Source organism: Motacilla alba, chromosome 5 (assembly GCF_015832195.1).
Source record: "Motacilla alba alba isolate MOTALB_02 chromosome 5, Motacilla_alba_V1.0_pri, whole genome shotgun sequence".
NCBI classification, from domain to species: domain Eukaryota; kingdom Metazoa; phylum Chordata; class Aves; order Passeriformes; family Motacillidae; genus Motacilla; species Motacilla alba.
Window position 1 is genome coordinate 45,960,166 of NC_052020.1, and position 21,294 is coordinate 45,981,459.

General features: G+C 42.2%; 2 protein-coding genes across 5 annotated transcripts in view; both read right to left on the reverse strand.

Moving 5' to 3' along the window:
• The window catches only part of CCDC88C (coiled-coil domain containing 88C), a 96,900-nt gene extending 93,834 nt beyond the window's left edge, over window positions 1–3,066 (reverse strand). Inside the window, exons 1-2 of one of the 3 annotated variants that reach the window (XR_005257031.1) lie at window positions 2,614–3,064; window positions 2,410–2,510 (exon numbers count right to left, since the gene is read on the reverse strand). Coding sequence is in view for 2 of the 3 variants with exons in the window: in XM_038137358.1 (XP_037993286.1) it covers window positions 2,410–2,510; window positions 2,614–2,673 (161 nt within the window). In the remaining variant the exon portion in view is untranslated. Of the gene's footprint in view, window positions 1–2,409; window positions 2,511–2,613 lie in introns of all 3 variants that reach the window. The other 2 variants (XM_038137358.1, XM_038137359.1) reach the window with 2 other exon arrangements.
• Window positions 3,067–11,509: 8,443 nt separating this feature from the next.
• PPP4R3A (protein phosphatase 4 regulatory subunit 3A) overlaps window positions 11,510–21,294 on the reverse strand; it is a 39,885-nt gene continuing 30,100 nt past the window's right edge. Inside the window, exons 7-15 of one of the 2 annotated variants that reach the window (XM_038137939.1) lie at window positions 20,960–21,076; window positions 20,561–20,692; window positions 20,371–20,473; window positions 19,281–19,439; window positions 17,934–18,103; window positions 16,267–16,409; window positions 15,357–15,547; window positions 14,641–14,867; window positions 11,510–12,385 (exon numbers count right to left, since the gene is read on the reverse strand). In XM_038137939.1, coding sequence (XP_037993867.1) covers window positions 12,272–12,385; window positions 14,641–14,867; window positions 15,357–15,547; window positions 16,267–16,409; window positions 17,934–18,103; window positions 19,281–19,439; window positions 20,371–20,473; window positions 20,561–20,692; window positions 20,960–21,076 — 1,356 coding nt within the window. In that variant the 3' untranslated portion in view covers window positions 11,510–12,271. The remainder of the gene's footprint in view (window positions 12,386–14,640; window positions 14,868–15,356; window positions 15,548–16,266; window positions 16,410–17,933; window positions 18,104–19,280; window positions 19,440–20,370; window positions 20,474–20,560; window positions 20,693–20,959; window positions 21,077–21,294) is intronic. The other variant, XM_038137940.1, reaches the window with a different exon arrangement.

Sequence of the window (21,294 nt, forward strand, 5' to 3'; positions counted from 1 at the left end):
ACAAAAAAAAAAAATCAAAGTGAAATAACACAAGTAATGAGGCAGCTGCCCACATGAGGGGCCCAGCTCTTTCACCCTTTTCACCCTGCCATCCCCTGCTCTCTACATGTGTGTGCATGCCTGCATCTGTGCTTTCAAGCAATCAACACTATCATGGCATGGCAAATCCAATTCCAGATTTATCAAAGGCCCTCATTAATAGGCTTTTAGCAGGAAGAAATCTCCAGACAAGCACTGAAATCCATCTTCAGGAACCAGGACTAAAAAAAAAAACTGATGAGCAAGAATTTTTAAAAACACGTATTTCTTTCTATTCTGAAAGCTTTGTGGGGCAGAAACATGCCTTGCAAGACTTGCCTGACTTACATTACTGAGCAATAATTGCATTGCAATTTCTAAAGTTAAAATCAGGAAAAAGTAAAGGTCAATCAGCACCTGGCTAGGTCAGGATACACTGACTTAAACAAAACTGCAATCCTTCCTATATTAAACCATCTTGGGCTCTCAGTACAAAGCTTTTGGTTTCAAGCTCTTTCGTCACCATTAGAAGCACTGCTAGAGCTGCCTAGAAAGGGGGAGGAAAGCCCGACTGTGTATAATGGGACAGTTTCCTACTCCACAGTGCAGTGCCTCCAACACTTCACCTTCTGAGATACCACTGCTAGAGATGTTCGTTGGGAAAAAAACGCAAAGAAAAACCAAAGCCCCACCAGCTTATTCACCTGACCATTTAAAACTAGTAAACATGCCAGGGCACCTCTCACAATCACAAGAGATGAGACAAAACGCCAGCTAGTGCCACTGCACTCAGCCAGCCTGTATGCTCATCTTCCTTATTTCCATGAGATCTTTGCATTGTCTCCTTGTCCCCAGACAAGGGGGGGGACAATGCTCAGTTGCTCCCTCAAGTTTAACAACTCTTACCTCCTTGGACATAGTTCAGTGGCCATTTACAAATATTTAAGTTTGCACACACGACCTAATAAAACTCTCCACAGTGCCACATCACTTCATAAATTCATGATTAACTACGACTCGGCAAATTTTTCTTGTTTTGAAATAAGATAACTATTGCACCTATAATTGTATAAACATATTAGATAACAGTTAAACATGCAGTCGACTCAGCTGCTGTTCTTTGATAGCAGCTTTGATAGTTAGGTTGGTCATCTCTGTGCCAAACACAATGGTCAGGAATCAAAATTTCATTTCTCACACTTTGGAAAGCTACAAGCCTGGACCTAAACGTTCATCCTTGAGGCTCTAATTTGCAAAAAGTCTTTTTTAAGCGTAATTATTCCTTTAAAAATTATGGAAATTATGCCTTCTCTTTACAAGGGGCTTATAACCCTACTAGTTTACACCACTAGTTTGTTATCTTCATGTGCTGGCTGATCTGGGTTCTGCTCTGAATCATGGATTTTCACCAGCTTCACTATTTAAGCTTCAGTTCACAATTTTCACTCCCGGTAACATCAAATCAAAAGAAGATTTTATTACCTTCTCACATGGAGCAGCCAGGCACCAGAAGATAACAAAATTTGACAATCTGAGTGGGTGAGGCATTGATTATCAGATATAATGTTATTTCTCAAGATTTTAAAGAATTTTAACATGAATTCTTCATTTAAATGCTTGGACTAACACTGCGAACCACTGGCCGAGCTTCAATTGACTTCAGTCACTTAAGAGAGCACACTGCCAAAACTGAGTGACTTCCAAACTCTCCTCCCCTGAAAGCCAGACACTTGTGCCTACAAACTCTCTCTCAGATGCATTTCAGAATATTTTAAACAAAATACAGAGAAAAGAGAAAACAGCCGGGCTCTGCATGCAGCACAGTAGATCAGCAACAGGAAAGGATGTGGTTAAAAACACAGCACAAGTCCTAACGACAATTCAATTCGGTGTTGGGGTATTTTCAGCACTCCATCTTTTAACCAGTTTCTAAGTTCCCTCAACACATGGCTTTACAGTGCCGCCGGAAAGAGGTAGCATTAAAAGGTTTTTCCAAATTATGTATTTATTATCGAAGTTTACGCAAGAGCAGACAAAGTTCAGAAGAAACCCTCCCAGTAAAGCTTTATTTGATACTGTACTTTCATTTCCTTCTTTGTACTGCCACACACCTTCCACTGTAACACTGACTAAGATAATTGGGAGGAAAAGAAGGAAAAAAAAATATGAAAACCACACACATACCACGCAAAAAACATCAGAAAAGCAAGTTAAAGAGCACTAGATTCGTTCGGAGCTTTTATTCCCCTCACTGTTTTCTGTTAATTTCGAAGAGCAGCCACAATGAAAGCCGCTCCGGCCCCAGGCCGCTCCCCCGCCTGAGGAGCCCCGACACCCGCGGGAGGGGCAGTGCGCTTCCCCTGGCGTCTGCTGCCCTCCGACCCCACTCACATTTCCAACATGATTTTGTTCAGGACGACGCCATCCACCAGGTCCATGTAGACGCCGAGGTTGTCCTGGTCCCCGCTCCCCAGGTCCCCGAAGGTTTTCACCTGCCGGAGGAAGGACAGCAGGGTTGGGGGATGGCGGCCGGACCCTGGCACCCCCGGCAGGACAGGGCTGCCCCCTCGCTCCCCGCCGCCCCGCTCTGCTCACCCATGTCACTAAGGGGCTCTGCAGGAAGAGCTCCAGGAGCTCGGAGACGGTCACGTCCATGTCGCCGGTGCTCGGGCGGCGGGGGGAGGCTGCGGGCGCGGGGCTGGCTCACTCGGGAGACAAAGGCGCGGAGCCCATGGCCCGCCGCCCCGCTGCCCGCCGGGCGCTGCCTACAGGGCAAACAATGCGCGGCTCATCGCTCCCCCGCCCCGCGCCGGGGGCACACGCGGGGCGGCCCGCCGCGGTCCCTCCTCCCGACGGCAACAGGCCGGTCTTCCCCCGCCGAGCTTGCTCCGCGGCTGCAGAAGAGATTCCCCAAGGAAGAGCGAGCCACGCCGGGAGAGGAGAAAGCTCAGCCACCGCGGCGAATGCCCGGGGGCCGGGAGCAAAGGCGCGGAGCTCCAACGGGACAGCTCCGAACAACCACTCGGCTCCGGCCGCCCCGGTACCTGTGGCGGGGCGCGCCCGAGCCCCGGCAATTAGACCCGGGCGGCGGCGGCGGCGGGACGGGCAGCGGCCGCGGCCAATGGGACGGGCGGAGGGGCCCGGCGCCGGCCAATGGGCGGCGGCCCCGGGCGGCCGCGGGGGCGGGCCGCGGTGTGGGGTCGGGGCATCGCCCGCACGCGGCTGCGAGAGCGGCCGCGGCCTCTGCCCGCCCGGCGGGGGCGGCCCCGGGGGCGGCCGCGGCTGCGCCCCGTTCCCGCTGTAACCGAGGCGATGCGCGGCCTCGCGAGCAAACTCGCCCGCGGGGCCGCGCCGGGGGCGGCTGTACCTGCCGGGAGCCGCCCGGCGCCGCGCCCTCCTTTGCTGGGAACGGCGCCAGCGCCGAGCGGGAACGCGCGGGTCCGAAGTTTACGCTTTAAAAAGCACGAAATTCCCCACAAAGTACTTCTCAGGGGCGCTTCCAGACGTGCCGCGTACAGCCCTTAGCGCAGCTCAAAGAAGCAAGAGGGAAGCGCGGAGCAAGGCGAGCGGCGCCGCCTGTTGCGCTCCCGCCCGGAGTGCAGCGGCAGCAGGTGCCCGGGGCGCTCCCGCGGCGGGGCCGAGCCCGCGGGGCCGGGTGAGCCCGGGCAGCAGCCCCTCCCTCCCTCCGCCGCAGCGCCCACCGGCTGCCCGCTGTGCTCCCGCGGGGCTGAATTTATCCCGTCTTTAGTTAGGAAAATAAATAATGCCAGGTAATCTGGATGATTGCTGCTTTATTTATCGCAGGCTCAGAACTTGAAGAGAAATCATTTAGCCATGAAGCTGAACAGTGTAATGCATGGTGTCACATAGCGGGGCTTGGTTGTGTCAGGGTTTCGGTTTGACAGTTTGCTCTACTTTTCACAGATGTAATCGTTTCTCTCTGGTATTTATCCGTCTGTACATCAGCCACTTAGTGCATTCTGCCTGTTTCTTGTTCAATCATACTAAAATCACAAAATAAATTTTGGATCTTGCACAGTCAAACGAGACATCTGAAATTCTGGTTATTATTAACCACCTACCTTCGATACGTATTTTTGGTAAGGGGTTGGGTACACGTGTTCTTGTGCATCGGCTGAGGGAGAGACATCTGTTGTTGTGCCTGAGGGACCAGAGCAGTTTGCAAGCAACTATTACTAAATGATAGACACTGCTGTTCATTGTAGAGGCCTGTCTGTCCCACTAAAAATCGGGTTTAATGTTCTGCTTCATGCGAATCCTCATTTTAGGCAGCCCTGTAGACAAGGACCGATAACTCCCACTCATGTGAATTGCAACTTGTTTCCAGTTTCTTGAGAGGATGTACCAGGAGGCCACAATTAGTTAAATTAACCCTTTACCATGTGAGTCATGTACTCCAGTTTCAGGACCTGAAAAGAAGGAAATTTTGCAAGCAAACCATCTGTTGTAGTTGGATGGAGAAATAAGTATGCTTTTGAGTGTAACAGCCATGGAGAGAAAAAGAATGGTTAATAGTTTCTCAACACTTCAGAGAGATGGACTGCCGTACTTTGATTTCTTGAAGCCTTATGATTTCCTGTCTTGTGGAAAGATTTCATTAAATAATTTTTCAGAGCATTTACTACAGTGCTTACAACAGATGTGAGTGTTAATCAATAGAATCAAATGAAAAACACTTTAGCGTTTGAAAACTGTATAGACCTATTCACAGAAGACAGAAAACAGATGCAAGAATGTTTCCTCACTTTTCACAACTTGGATGCAACTCCTTTGGAGGACAGACTCCTGGAAAGAAGCAACAGCTGCATAGTCCAATTCAGGTGTTGCCAGCAGTAAGACAAGTGAAAGGGAGGGCGCATCATGGAGCACGGTTATAAAAACCAAATTTCTTATCAAGGAAACGTTCCTGGGGATGCTGTTAGCTGCCGCATGTTCGCGCGTTTTTCAAGGTGACTGCCTCTGTTACGGGACACATTTGGTCTCGGGCAGTACGGAGGCGGGTGCTGGAGGTGCAGCCGCAGCAGCAGACGGGGATGGGGTCGGGGATGGATGAGGTCTGGGATGGGGTCGGGGATGGGGTCGGGGATGGATGAGGTCTGGGATGAGGTCGGGGATGGATGAGGTCTGGAATGGGATCGGGGATGGGGTCGGGGATGGATGAGGTCTGGGATGGGGTCGGGGATGGGGTCGGGGATGGATGAGGTCTGGGATGGGGTCGGGGATGGATGAGGTCTGGGATGGGGTCGGGAGGGCGGGTGCCGCCGGCTCGGGCACGGCGGGCGGGGGCCGGGCGCCCTCTGGCGGCGGCGCGCTCTGGCCGGCTGCCGAAAGCAAAGCGGCGGCGGGCAGGAACACTCTGCGCGTTTTGAAATGCGCTGGGAGCGCTGGGAAGTCTGGAAAGAGAGTCTGGAAAGTCTTCTGGAAGACAAACTGCTTCAACACGCATGGGGGACGGGGGATGCGCTGCTGCGAAGGGCTGCAGGCCGCGGGGACGCACGCTGGGAAATGCGGGGTGGCTGCGAGTCTCCCCGAGCCGCACGGCGCGGGCGGCGGAGCGCGGCTGCCCCGGCAGGAACGAGCCCAGGCTTGCCCGGAGCCCCGCCGAGAGCAGCCCTGGACGCGGGGTTGCGGAGGGCAAGCTGCCCGCCTCGGGCAAAACACATACCCTGGCAACGAGTCCCCAGAATGCGTGCGGAGGGGTTTCCCCTCGGTAATTCTGTGTCGTACCTGCCAGCCCCAGCTGGGTGTGCGCTTCCTCCACGTCCTCGCCAAACTGTGCCTTAGCATTTATAGTGGGAGCACTTTGATTCTCCCGCCTTGTGTTCCACCGAAGATGTATCTTGCAAAAACCTCACCTACCTACTACAGGTCAAGTTCTCCCTTGAAGCTGCCGCCTTCCCAGAGCAGATATAATAAAACAAATACCAATGAATATATCCAAGAAATATATCAGATCCAGACATGTACAAGCAATTGCATTTAGAAATCATGCTTCTTACAGTAGAGCAATGATGAAAATTTGTAGTATTTAAGTTTAATGTGACTTGCAATAATTTTGATTTGATACCATTTCACATGCTCAGCTTTAACTAAGAACATAATTATCAAACAATTAAAAAGCACCAGAACTGTGATTTAAGATACCGACATAGGTACAAGCTACTAAAGACACCAGTGTGTTTAATGCCTTCGTTATCGTCATGTCTGTTTCTAAAGCAGTTTTCCCAGCCACAAAGCACTCGATTTCCAACGACAGACTACAGAGGGAACTTTCTAAGCTCAAACATTTCCAAATGTTCCTTTAGGCTGACTGTAAATGGCATGATTCACCCCCCTCAGACTGTCCCCTAGCAACGAGTACAACCATCAACAAAGCTCCGCCATTCATCTGCTGTCTGAAGTGTAAGTTGCTGAGGGATGGGAATAACAGAATTCATGAGGTTACAATACAAGAGTTAAACTCATGGTAATCAGGAAAGAGCTTTTTCTCATCCTTTGCTTGGGACTGTTGTTAGGCAGCTTTCTTGTAAATATGACTTGACTGTTCATCAACCAACTTCTCAGCTATGGAGCAAGTTTGCTTTAAGTAGACTCTGGAGCTGTAAACAATGTGTGCCAGGAGAAAAAGAAGGTGGTCAGAAGATAGCTTTGGTCCTCGGTCCTCGCAAGATTCGATTCTGAAATGCTATTTTCAATATTGTTTGTTTTGTTTAGACAAAAGTGGTAAAGAAATTCGAATGAGAGTAAAAAAGACACAAACCTGTATGTGCTACCAAACCACAAATAAAACCTCAGAAGTGTTTGCTAATGTGTCTTGGATCAATCTGAATGCGGGAGGGATGGGGGGGCGGGGGCGGGATTCCAGTGATTTACAGTCTATGGCTGGTATCTGAAATATTCAGAGAGAAACTCCCAGAAAAAAACCCTAGAATTAACCTTCGGCACATGTTTGTCCAGTGCTGAAATGTAAGCCAGCTTCTTAGGCTCCTGAAGAGACTAACCTAATACAGAATCTAAAATACAAAGAGAGAGAGTTTGGGCAGAATAAATATCTCATAAGCCTCTGAGTCCACAGAAAATAGTGAAATAAACAAGGCAAACAATACAATTAATACAAGCAACAGATATGGGGAGGAGATGAAGGGGCACCAGCAGTTTCTGCTCTTTGCATGAACTTGAAAGCAAGGTAGGAGTACTCAACCTCCCAGGCAAGCACAAAATGGTGACATAACCTCCTTGACTTGAACCCTCCAGAGAGGCAATGAGTGTCACAGCAGTGGAGGAATGCCCATGGGCCTGCAAGAAGAGCACGTTGTCCTGGTACAGCCTCTGTTCCCGACCTACATCAGCCCCATGCCATACTCTGCTGTATATTTTACAAAGGCCAGTAGGATGCTGCAAGCTGCCAGACACAAGAGAAAAGATTAGCCTTTTCTAAAAACCTGGGAGCATGATGTATGGGCTCTGGGATGTGTGTACTTCCAGAAGGAATGCTAACCCTCACTGGTACACATGGCCAGGGAATGCTGCTGAGCCCTCTCAGGTGGGCAGCCTACCTACAGTATCTTTATGCACATAATTTACACTTGCTTACAAGATCAGTGCTATTCAGCCCAAATCAGCCCCCTTCTGTATTACAGACAGATATTTCATGAGCAAAGGTCTACTCTGTACCAGAGAATTTCTAGATCTCAACCTAAACCACTATCAGTTGTTTCCATGGAGCCATTTCCGAGTCCTGAGACAGATCCTGCACATCCCTGGCACATTTTACAGTGCACAGCAAGGCCACTGGTATAGATCTGAGGTCACTGTAAATCAATGGCTATTTCAATCATTTGCCAGTAGCATTCTGCTTTTTTAACATTACCTACATTGTTATAAATACAATTGGCATACAGAACATGGCATCTTCCCCCTCCCTTTTTGAATTGCCTTTTTTTCCCACAGGTTTTTTCCCACAGTCCACAGGGGTTCATTTCAGCTTTTAATTGTTCTATTAATTTATATTAAACCCTCATAAGATTCATACTCCAGTGAATGTGGTTGCAACTGGAGCAATATCAAATCAAATCTACAAGCTCATCAGGTAGCCAGGCACTGATGAAAATCATGAGAGAACCATAAAACAGAACCACGGAACAGAACCACAGAATATCACAGGTTGGAAGGGACCCATGAGAGTTGAATCCAGCTCCTGGCGCTGTACAAGACAAACCCAAAATACACTAAGTTATGTCTCCCTCACATGAATTAAGACAATCAATTATGGTTCTGATTGAAGGTGAGCATTACAGGCCCTCCCACAGGCAGTTTTCCTGTATCTGCAGCATGCCCACATGCCCTGCCTCCCTTCTGAACTGAACTATGAGCTGTATATTCCTTAATTTCTTCTGGACTCCAAAAAGAGAAAGTAGTAGAGAACACGCACAAGGACAACTTCTCTCTCTTCAGCTATGGCAACTTCTCCTCTTTGAATGTTTGCTCGGTTTTACACGTAGGCTGTGGCTGACCCATCTCATCTCCTGCTTTCACAACTTACCTGGAGTGGGAGTAAGTGTGCTCAAGGCAGGGGAACTGCAGTGCTGCTCTGGCATGCACAGCACTGCTCCAGGATGCCTCTGCAGCTGTACAACAGTTGAGAGGGGTAAGGCTGAACTTTGGTGGCCACTCCACAGATGCCAGGAAACATCATTTAGCAAGGCAACCAACTTCACTGTGCTGGGCTGAAAAGGCAGCTGCCTGCCTAACAGCACCACAGCAGCAGCAACGTGAGAACAGAGCCCCACCACTGCTCCAATTAAACATATCTGCAGGGATGCAAAACCACAGGCAAACCTGATCTGAACAGTTCCATCCTTAGCAGGTTAAAAGGATTTGGCCTACTTGGCACTTAATTCCATGAGGACATGATGCCTCACTGGGTGGGCTACGAGAGATGAATGAATGAATGGCCTGATCTTTGTTGCCAAGCAGGCACATTACAGAGAGCACATTCTAGAGACAACTCACTGTTTAGATACACCAGGTTTAAGACCCTTTCACCTTCATGACACAGGAGATCTCTTGTGGTGATGTGCACTGTTAATCCAAATGCAGCCACGCTCAGCACACATCAGAAGAAAATCTGAAAATATTCCAGATCACCTGGAATTTTTTTCATTAGTGTGGGTTCTTTGAGGGACCAGGTAGTCATATACGTTCTGTCTGGTATTCCCAGTAACTCTAGGCTCAAAGCTTGGAAGTTCATCCAAGGAATCAGCATCAAGTCTTTCAGCCACTGAAGGAACACAGGGGCCTGCATGGATGATTCAAACACCCTGGGGTCCTGGGGGGTCCATGGATGATTCAAACACCCTGGGGTCTTGTCTGTAAATACTGAAGGGTTTGCCCTCTAAACCATACTTCAGGGCACAGTTCAAATGCAATTAAGATGACTGAGCCATGCTTAGTACAATATACATGCAGGTCTCTTGGGATGAGGATGAATGGTTTTTAAAATCAGCCCAAAGAAAGATCTAGAACAGATACTGTTTCCTAACATAATTTCTTCCACCCATAAACTCAAACCCATTCTTTTTAAAATAAAATTATCCATTGCTTCTCTCAATCGCAGTATTTTTTTCCCCCCAAAATACATTTCAAGACTTCCAAAAATACAAAAGTGAACATGACTGAGCAAGAGTATACCCACCATTCATCTACTTCCAACTTCCATGAATATAGTATCAGTGCAGACATGTCCTGTCAGGCTACGAGCATTAGATAACTGGGAAGACAACTAACCATCCAACCACAAGTCAGACAGCATTAAAGACGTGCAGCCTAATGTTTTACCAGCCTTTTAGAGCTTCATAAAAACACAAAAATATAAAAACTTCACAAAGTTCCCAATTTCATTATTTTTACCAAGCCCAGTAACTTCAGCATAATAGTTCTTCTGTTAAATGTAATGTTTCAAAACCCAAGATTCCTACAAGTATTATGAAAGTATCTGAAAGTCTGAATCATCACAAGATTCAAGCACTCGACTGCTGAAGGAACAGAAAAAATCTTTAACAAAAGTGTTCCTTTGACCAACTCAGATGAATGATTTCCTGAGATAGAGCCTGGAAGACTTGCAGATGACTGTATGGATGAATTTTGAGAACTTTATGCTCAAGAAAAGTTTGACAGCTTGCGCTGGATTTAGGTTTTGACTAATTAAGAAAACCTGCAAAATTGCAGATTTCCTTGTCACAATGTCTGCTCTGACACCAAAGTTGCAAAAATCAAGTTTCAGAGTTTGTTGCAACAGCATGGGGACTCAGCCTGAAGCAGCAGATTGCGTCTAATCCTGTAGTGACCATGTGCATAACTCCTGACCTCTGTAAAACTGCTGAGAATTGCCTTGTCACAGACATTTCAAATACATTGTAAAAACTCAGCCTCAGAAAGTGATCACAAATGAATCCTCTTCTTCGAGGAAAAGGTGGCTAATAATTTCTCCCTACTGCACACTTTCATTTAGATTCAAACTGGCTGGTATGTACTCACAAAGCCCAACCACTGAAGCTTTGCCTTTTGTGGCTGGCACAGAACCTGCCATGCCATCTACAACGTTCAGAAACAAAGTGCTCATCTACCCTTGGGTGTGATCACCTGTGGTCCTGCCTCAGATTCTCATTTCTCTTATTTCTATTTGTATTGATACATTTATGTATTAAACATCATGACTGCTGCAACCTGGTGCTTTGAATGCCTAAAAGGAAATTGGCTCTTGAAAACAGATGTAAGAAAGGAACTGAATAAACAACCCTTCATAGGAAGCACTGCTGTGCAAAGCCATCTTCTGTAAGGAAGCAGGATATAATGCCTGATTTCAAATTAGTATTACTTAGACTTTTGGGAAAAGGGGAAAGAAGGTGGTCATTGATTTAGACCAAGTTAATTGCTGTTTTTCAACTGAGTATTAGAATAAATTTCAAAAGATGGTGTCCTTATAAAGAGTTTATTCTACAACCATCTTTTATTATGAAAACTGGTATTCCAAAGGGAATCAGAGATTTTTAAAAAATACACCTAATGCTGTTTTCCTTCAGCTTTAATTATTTCTTTTTTTTTATTTTTCTAAGTCAAATGAGTCAGTATATTGGTATTCTTAATTCATCCATCTTGCATTTTGGTGAGTTAGTTACCATCACTGTTCTGCATTATGAAACTTCAGTCTCTTTGGAATACTAATTTCCTATCTATAGGTTTAATTTTTTTATTTCATTCTATTTCCCTGATTTTTCTCTCAACAGGTGCTGCTGTAAAATTTAATATAAAATACTTAGTCACAAAATAGTATTGCTTTTATGCATATTGCTGAAATTTTTTTTTCTCCAGTAAAAACTATACCATCTTTCATAAAATCCTCAACATATTAAGAACTGTGATGCAGAACAAACTTACACGGTGTGAAACAGGTACCAGCACAACAGTGAGATTATATTACATCAAAAAATTTTAATGGTCCCAAATATATACTCAACAACTAAGCATACACTCAGGGGGGCAAAAAAAATTATGACACAAAAGTGACCACATCTAGAATTCCACTCAATCTTTAATCAAGAAGGGACAAACAAATCCCCCACCTCAAAAAAAAATTTCTGCAGTTTAAAGGGCAAAGGGAACAGATTTAAAAAAAAAGAGGAAACTTTATATTCGGCCCTCCCCCGCAGAGGTTTTTAAAACCTGTTGTAGCTCGAGTAAAATGTTCAGAATGTACGATTTCAAAGGCAGGTCTCTTTTATACAAAGAAACTGCTGGCATTCTTAACTAGTGAAGAATTATGGCAAAACCCGCCTTTTCTTCAGAAGTCTCATACATGGTCCAAGAAAGCATATTCTGATTGTAGCAACTGACCAGCCAATCCAGAGTTCCACTAACAAAACTCCTGCCCTGTTGGCTTTTTTTTTCTTTTTCTTTTTTTTTTGTTTTGTTTTGTTTTCCATTTCCTTCCCTGAGAAAAGGGCAACATGTGGTCCAAGCTGGAGAGCTCAAAGGCATAAGTCTTTCCCCTAAATGAAGTATTTCTCCTTCTTCTGCTCCTTTGAATTGGCACTTGATTGGCAGAAATCCATTTGTATAGGTTGATCTGTGTCATACACAGTAATTCACAAAAGATTGCTGCTTTGCTGTGGGTTTGTTTTGTTTTTGGAAAAAAAATCCTTCCCCAACTGGTAATTTTCTTCAGCAGTTGCCATTATGATGACTCAAGCTTTGCTTTCTTTGACAAAGGTAAAGTTTCCTCTTTATCTTCATCTTCATCATCCTCTTCATCATCATCAGGATAATCTACAAGCCCAACGAGGCCTCCCTACAGAGACAGACCAAATTATTATTATTAAAAGAATGTCTGTACATTGATAATTCACAATTGCACTGTAACATGATGTTAGCACAGAATATTGCCATAAGCACACTGGTTCAGAAGGTTTTGAATGAAACCATGCAGAACACAAATAAATCCTTCAGTATGAATGAAAATGACATTATCTGAGAAATGTTTAAATTAATAAATGCAAAACGGGGTTTTACCTATTCAGCAGGAAATATTGCCAGCTGAAATGTAAGTAAAGCAAAAAATCGATGTGATTTTGCTAAGTGTCACTGCAGCTCCATGTGTAAAGACACAGTTTATTTTTACTGAGCACAGCTGACTGTATTGAGCAATCTGGAAGCACTTCAAAAACAAATGCAGAACACCTTCAATTTGAATTTTTGAATTATGATACTTTTAGAACACAGTTTGTCTTCACAAAAGTTAAAGTATGTAGTGAGGAAGAATTTTTTTTAAAATAATATAATTGACTGATGTGTACAGCTTGCAAAGTTTAAATAACTTGTCAGCTGAAAATGAAAATATATCTAATATCACTAAAAACTCTCTTGTATTGAAAATACCCACAAATTTAAGATTAGGCAGCTCTGGACCCTTGAAGAAGCAGCATGAACTTCTGAAACTTCCCCTACCTATACTATGTTGCAATTTTTGAAGCATCAAATACTTTACTCAAAAGTCCTATTACTTATTCAGGTGCCTAATAATGGACACCCAAACCAGAACATTTCAGTCTGTATACCAAACACCAAACTGTATACCAAAATACAACTTGAAAAACAATGACACATATTCTGTACAGTCACACACAGGTAACACTGAGTACACTACACCTAAAGCAACAACATCAGGTAATTAATGAAAAACCCAATTTCAACACTGTTTCTAGTTTGTGACTGGCATGTTTTACTCTGGAAGAAGGTAAGATACCTTCTGCCTGAATCCAGGAGTGTTTTTCAGTCCACTGCATGTTCCTTTTTGTAACCTGAACATTTTTCTTTTGTCATCACTACTTGAATTTGTAGAGTCAATACTGTATCCAATGTATTCCATATGTTAAGACTCCATTTCAGACTCAAGGAATTACACTGTCTGGGAGAGAAAAACCTCTAATAGACTGAATGGATTTGCAAGCCAATTCTGTCCCTTTTAAAAAGCACTTGACCAACTCTTGGGTTATGCAAGGAGTTTCCTCCACAGGAAGATTCAGAGGAAGTGTCCTTAGGTTCTTCCATCAGCCAAACACTTCTGATCCAGGTGTTTTCAAGAGAATCCAAATGCAATCTGAATGCAAACTCCTAAGCCATGTGGAGTATAAAAAAAAATCCCAAACCCTAAACCCCCATTTACCTTCACTAGAAGTTAGGTGAACAAGCAGTATGGTAGCATTACAAAACAACGTGTTATTCCAAGACTATCTGACAAGTGACATACATACCTCAGCTTTCAGAAATGGAAACACTTGTTATGAAAATAAATTCTCATTATCTGAACTGCACTGTATCAACATTACCTTATCTGCCCCCTTGTGCTGAGAAAACAGCAGTCACTCTTTCCTGACTCAGTTCAAATATTTTTATTCAAAACTCTGATAAAATCCAACAGTGTCCTAAAATGCATTTAAAAATGCTAGTTTTGAATATTCACTCTAAGTTACAATGCTCTTTTAAAGTGGCCTTCTTCTTCTACTTCAGAATGTTCCAAATCAAAACTGTAAGTTAGTTCAAAGGCATAAATGTCACACTAAGGTATTAAAAATTGTTCTGGCTTACAGAAATCACCATCCAATGCAATTTATTTCTTCCACATAGGTCAGTTACAAAGTTCTGAACAATATTAAAATGGTGACAGCAGAAATCCTCAATGGATGTGCAGGGCATTGTGGTATCTACCACAATTTGGCTGTTTCCAAAATATGTATTTTTACCTGTCAAATACCCCTGTGCAATTTAACATGAGCACAGTGTTGTCTGTATTTCACCGTAAATATCACTGCTAAGAGCAACTAATGGCAGGCTTCCTACTTGACCAGTCTGGGCATTAAAAGAACTTTTATTTCTTTCATATACAGCAGATCTCGTTAAAAATGCTGAAGGTCAGACAAGAAGTACACACAAACCAGACAGTCCATTACTGCTTAACTTGTTGGGACTCACAGGAACTTCAGAGAGCTGCAAAAGCAAACTCCTACTCTGTAACAATAAAGCCAACCTACAACCATTCAAAATTACCTTAGTTGTAATAGCTGCCATCTGAGATGTGCTTTTAGAAACTGATCCAGGCGAGCCAGGGGACCCTGGAGATCCAGGGGACCCAGGAGATCCAGGCAGATTACTTGCAGATGACTGGCTGGTAAGGTTAGATTTTGTACCACTGGAAAAAGAAAGCTTGAAACTTGGGCTCTGGCGACCTGAAAGGTTAGTTTTCAGAAGAACTTCCTTTTCTTCACTCTCTTTCACTGGAAAGAAAAAAGAAAGGCAAAAAATAAAGCAGTATGATTGAGTGAAGCAGTTAAATACAAATCACTTCACTGTTTGGGAAAAGGCTTAATACTTTATGTATAACTCAGTTAAGTGAGTCATCACAGACTTTTTCCTCACTACTGTACCACCTACCAGTGGTTGTCACTAGCCAGGAATGAACAATTTTGTTCTACCAATGGTATCACCTGATCATTTATGGAGAAAATTTTGAATTAATACATAACATTTAAATTAAAACCCAAATAAAACACTGATAAGCTTGACCATCAGATAAGATTTTAATTCAAATGCTTTAAGAAGTCAACAACACATTTTGTATCATTCTGCCTCTAAAGACAACAAAACTTTTTTAATATGTGGTCTACCAAATTGATGTTGCAATTTCAAAATAAATACATGCAAATCCTTCATTGCAGTAGGACTGAATAATGCCAAGTTATGGCATTCATATTCTCATCACTTACATTTTTTTCTTTCCATGAATTTGCTGATAGGGTCCATGATATCCTCATCATTTTTAGGCTTGTCAGAAGGGGGCACCACTGCCTCTCCATCTTCCATATCATCCTCATCAGTATTAAACCACATTTCCTCCTCATCCTCCAGAGTTCTTGCATCCCTTCTGTACCTGTGGTTTCTCAAAATGGAGCGCATGCTGCAGAACAGGAGGTTTTAAAAGCTTAGATTCAAAAATCAACTTATATTAATAATAAAACTTCCAGTTGACACTCAGTGACAGCTTACAAATCCATACATTGCAGAGCAATAAAAACACCAGCAAATCATTCTCTATTGCGAACCTCTGTATTTTCAATAAAATATCATTAACACTTCTCTGTATAAAGAATCAAAGTACAACTCTGCTAACAGCACATGCAGACTACTCTATCAGCACAAAATTCTGTAGCATATAAACAGCACTATTAAAAGTAATTTTACTAAATCTCACTGAAGTGTTGCATTCGGGCTTGGTTTACCAGATTGCACTGGTAAATAAAAAGCTGTAAAACAAAGAGCTTAGAAACACAGACATATTCTCTGAAAATACTTTGTAACCTGTTAGTATTCAGGTTAAAAAAGTAAAAAAGTAATAAAAATCTAACTTAAATATGACTGCAATTTTAAGCAGATACATTGAAGAGAAAGCTCTCTCTCTCTGCCACATCCACCTGTTACAACTTCTGGTCACTTATCAGTATTTTCCATTTTTCAGAGCCTTGTATAAGAACTGTTACTTCTCTCTCCCTGTTTGATCTATTATCAACGTTAGTTTATCTCAGCTCCTTATTCTCAGAGTAAGAGAACAACCCACCAGTAGTCTGATAAGAGAATTAAAGCATCAATATGCTATTAAGAGCATTTAGTGTATTTTACCTGTCAAGTTTTGGATTATCTTGTCTTTCCCTTTGCTGCTCAAATCGTAGTTTCAGTCCTTTGAATGTCTGCACATAATCTACATCTTCCAGTGCCTTCCAGTAATTTTCAATTACATGAGCTGTTAACGATTTTATATCTTCCTATAGGAAGAAACAAACATAAAGTGACTTATTTTCATTCAAATTAATTTATTTATGTACTATAAAAAGTATCTGAAATGAGAATGCCATAGCAAGCACTGCAGTAATTAACTTATGCAAAAATGAGTATATAAGTGTAATTAAAAATCTAGAACCTCAAGTATTTGATTAGCAAAACAAGATAAATTTTATAGCAGTATCTCCTTCAAAACATTACAGAACCTAAAGCCTGATAAAAACTGTACCAAACCCAATCCTAAAATGTCTTTCCACTGTAACCGAGAGACGTTTTTATACTGATAGAGAGCATGGCGTGCAGCCCTTCAGGAACTGGCTGCTCCAGCCAGGGTTCCCCGTGGGGTCCCAAGTCCTGTCAGTGAACCTGCTCCAGTGTGGGCTCCTCTCTGCATAGGGCCACAGCTCCTGCCACAAGTCTGTTCCAGCACAGGCTTCCCAAGGGGTCAGAGCCTCCTTCTTCAGGCCTCCACCTGCTCTGGCCTGGGGTCCTCCACAGGCTGCAGGGGGATTTCTGCTCCATCACAGACCTCCAGTGGGCTGGAGGGAGACAGCTGCCTCACCATGGACGTCACCAAGGGCTGCAGGGGAATCTCTGCTCCCACCTCAGCCAGTGGCACATTCATCTTGGAGCCAGCTGGCATCGGCTCTATAGAACACAGGGGAAGCTTCCAGCAGCTTCAACAGAAACCACCCCTTTAGCCACTGCCCACCACTGCCCCTGCAAACCCCATACACCACTGCACAAGTCACGACCTCCTATACAGGTGAACTTTTTCCATGGCTTCAAAACCAGTTTTCAATCAACTCTTCCATGATGATCAGGTCATCTTATTCTTGAATTAACTTGAATCCCAACTCAAAGAAGAAAGAGGTGATCAACACTACAGATTTCAAGAGGTGACAGCACGTGGTGACTTACTCCTCCACAACTGTCTGCACCCTAGCTTGGCCCCATTTACCACATTCACAGTCTGTACAGCATCTTGTCAGAATCTGGATGCAAACAACAGCAAGGAAATAGTACTGCGCAGACAGCCAAACTGGCATGAATATTTAAGAGACTCCCCATGGAAGGAACTTGGTAGCACTCCATTAAATAATCAAAAAAGATTGGTATCTCTTCTGTATAATTCCATATTGCATTGAATTGAGATTACAGAGCACAGCTAAATTTGATGGGTTTGCAGCAGTAGTTTCTAATTACATTCCTGTCATAACAAGCCCATCCAATCTGCATCATGAAATTTGATTAGTGCTGCCTTTGCAAATCTGGGTACAGTGAGTAGAGTATCAAGTGAATTTAATCTTCAAGTAACGGTACTGTTTGAATGTAAGAAAGAACATGTACAAATATGTAATAGTGATATAAAACAAAGTTAATATAAATTCAATATTATATGGTCCCATTATGATAGCATAATTTAGGGCAAAAGCAAAAAGAAGAATAATCTTGAAATACAAGACGAAACAATGCAGTAATTATCTTCAGCATATAATAGCACTCACCACTCTGATAAATTCAAACATCTCTATTATGGCAGAGTTCATCAGATTATAACGGGAACCATTATTTAGAAATGCTTTGACCACGGGTTCAAACAAAAAACTTTTCATTATGTAACGGTTGTAGAATTCATCCTTTAGCCCAATTATCTTTCTCTTGAAACGAAGGGCACCTGAAACACACATGTTGTCAAAAGAGTTTTTACATTTAAAAGCAAAATTGCAGAAATTACTCAGCATTATTACAGCAATTAACAGCCTCAGTTCATATACAGTGATACATTCAGTCCTTCTCTGCTTCTCAATAGTCTTGACTACACTGCTGAATATTATTACCAGTTCTATCATAACGAAATCCTCCATCATAACTGTACAAATGAAAACACCTCTGTTCACCTAAGAATTCATATAGTATTGTTCAACTAGAATACTACTAATATAAAAATCTATTTTCAATTTTTAAAATTATTTATGGTAAAGGTAAAACATTTTCTCAGTAAGAGCTCAGAAATTTGTTTATCATCCCTATTATTCAAATGTTTGGTTGATTTAATTAGTTCTATCAGATTAGAATATAAATGATCTCCTTTTAAAATTGGTAAACGACTTTTTATTCACACACAGAGTAAGGCAAAGGCTTGATTTACAACCAATTTAAAGCTCTTTCTGAAACTCCAAAGTGTACACAAGTGAGAGAATGTCCATGCATAAAGAGAAAGTACAGTATCACATGGCAGCACATTTTGCTTAGCAACCATGTGTACAGGTTATTTATTTGGCTACAAAATGTAAAAAGTACTTATTGTATGGTACTGCTCAGGTAACTTAAGGCTTTGTTTTTTTAACTCTATGTGCACAACAGAATTACAGAGAAAATCTCCTACCTGCCTCTAGAATTAAGTCTGCTTTGACACTCCTGAGCTAAGTATGGTCAAGAAACTACCAGCCTGAAGAGCAGCACACTGAGCTTCAGTGCAGTTTAACGCATTCAGGCAGTCATAGCTCTAATTAAGTACCTCTGATAATTTCTACTAAAAAGCCATCAAAACTTACTATGTTCTCTTAGTATATTCAAAACTGACATACCATCTCTTCAATTCCCCTCTCCACTGACATGAAGCAAAATCCTTCTGTTTTAAGGATAAAAACGTATCTATAAATGCAAAATTATTTACTAATAGTAGCTGATATAACTACAATCCACTATGAGAAACACAGACTATAACAGTAGAATTTCTGTATTCAGTAAAAAACTGTCATGATCCATTAACAGTTTTTTCCAGCAGAGTGAAGATATGTATCAGTTCACATCCACAAAATCCTCGTTTATTCCTTAGCTTTCAAACTTACACAATGCCAAGAAAGCGTGCTTTGAGGCCATGAGAACAAGTACCCTTCGCAGGATATCTTTGTTAATAATGTAGTTTTTTATGTGATAGGTATGATGTTCTACACAGAAAGTTAGCAATTCCAGTATTAATGCCAAGAGTTGGGCTGTCTGAAAATCATCTGTAATAAAACAAAACCAAAATAATTAAACGTATCTGGAATACTGCCTTCAGAAGCTAACTTCAAATATCCAACTGCACTCCAGTAAACATTTTTACTGTTTACAAGCGTTTTTATTTTCCCACAGGCATTTATGGAACATGCTGTGTTCATGTTCATTTATGAACATGCTGCAGAATATGTTTAGTCTTTAAAACAGAAATTGAACATATTTGCTATGGACTGAGTATTTTCTATGAATACAGATATGACAGGAAACTCTTAAAATACGGAACCAATTACATTTTTTTTAAACTGGTGTTTGAAGGTTCAGAGAGCCACAAGTAGTCTTATTTAACCAAATCACATGATGATGTCCACAAATCTAGATCATAAACTAACACCCCATATGCAGTGCCTTGACTAGGTTTACACCAAAAATGTGATCTATAATGCCTTTTATCTAAAGTACTATGCAAGAAATACCTCGGGTCTTTTAACACTTGTAAGAGCTGCTGCTAGTAGCCAGCATGAACCATTCATCACTGATCTCTGCTGTCTTAGTCTGCTGAAGAAATAACTCTCAAATTCAGCACACGTTCCCAGGGGAAATGTTACAACATTTCTAGTAATCCCTGATCTTAAGAAACCATTTAGACATGTTTAGAAGTCTATGTCAATGAACTGCCCCATGAGTTCCTAAAAATTGTACAAGTATTTTATGTTTTTCCAAAGCCAAAATTGCAGCAAATGTTGTTCACTTCTTAAATCAGGTCGCTCTGCAGAGTTTTGTACTAATGCATTATTCATATGACTAAATATTGAATCAGCATTTTACTTTGAACTATGTTTCATAATCTCAGACTCTATTTAGATGGAAAATGTCCTTTGACAATTATTCTAAACATTGACATTGAACAGCCTTGATGTGCCCAAAATCCAGTGTCATTACCTTTGCTAGGCTTGTCCTCTGTAGTATTAGCCAATAAAGGGGCTGTCAGAACATGCATACAATGTTTGTAGAAGAAACCCAAGAACTCTGTCTTTTCTGTTTTCTAAGGAATGAAAAAAAAAGATGCAACATATATCATCAAATACCCTAAAAACATCAAATGTAATTTCATTTGAAGGTATTTACTTACATTGGCAGTGGCAAGCATATTTTCTGGATCAACTAAAGTACGAAGCAAACCCATGAGTAGCACTGCTCCTCCAAGTTCTGGATCTGTGTCACAAATCATGTGTTCTATAATGAGGTTAATGAGTAATATATCCTAAGAAGGGGGAAAAAAAAATCAATTCAAATGTTACTCCCTTGCACCAAATCTGAAATCATACAATGCAACAAGTATCTGTAAACAGGTGAACTCATCTCACCTAAGAGAACTCTTTAAAACACAGCAGTTCGGTGTCCAGTTACCAAATACCAAATTACTTCTTTGAAACTAGGGCTCATGTCATAGTCATAAATATACACCAATAACTTCAAACCTCAGTGATTTCCAAAACAATACACCCATTTCTGAGGACTCTTTACTTACATCATCATTCTGCTGAGCTTCTTGCATGACAAATTCTCGTACCATGGATGGGTTGTATTCAACCAAATATGAGAATATATCAGTGGCTGCACTTCGTACTTGTGCATCATCCATACCCTGGAAAAGTCAAATAAAATAATTCTGTTTTCTTGAAATAGTTAAATGGAACCAGGAAACATACAGCTCTAATTCCTTCTCACTAATCACACCTAACTATTGCTAAAACCATATTCTAAAACTAAGTCAACTTATACTTCTCTGTAAATTTGACGACAGTAAGACAAAATAAATTTGATGGTTTGCCTGCCCTTTGATCTATTTCCCTACTTTCCAAC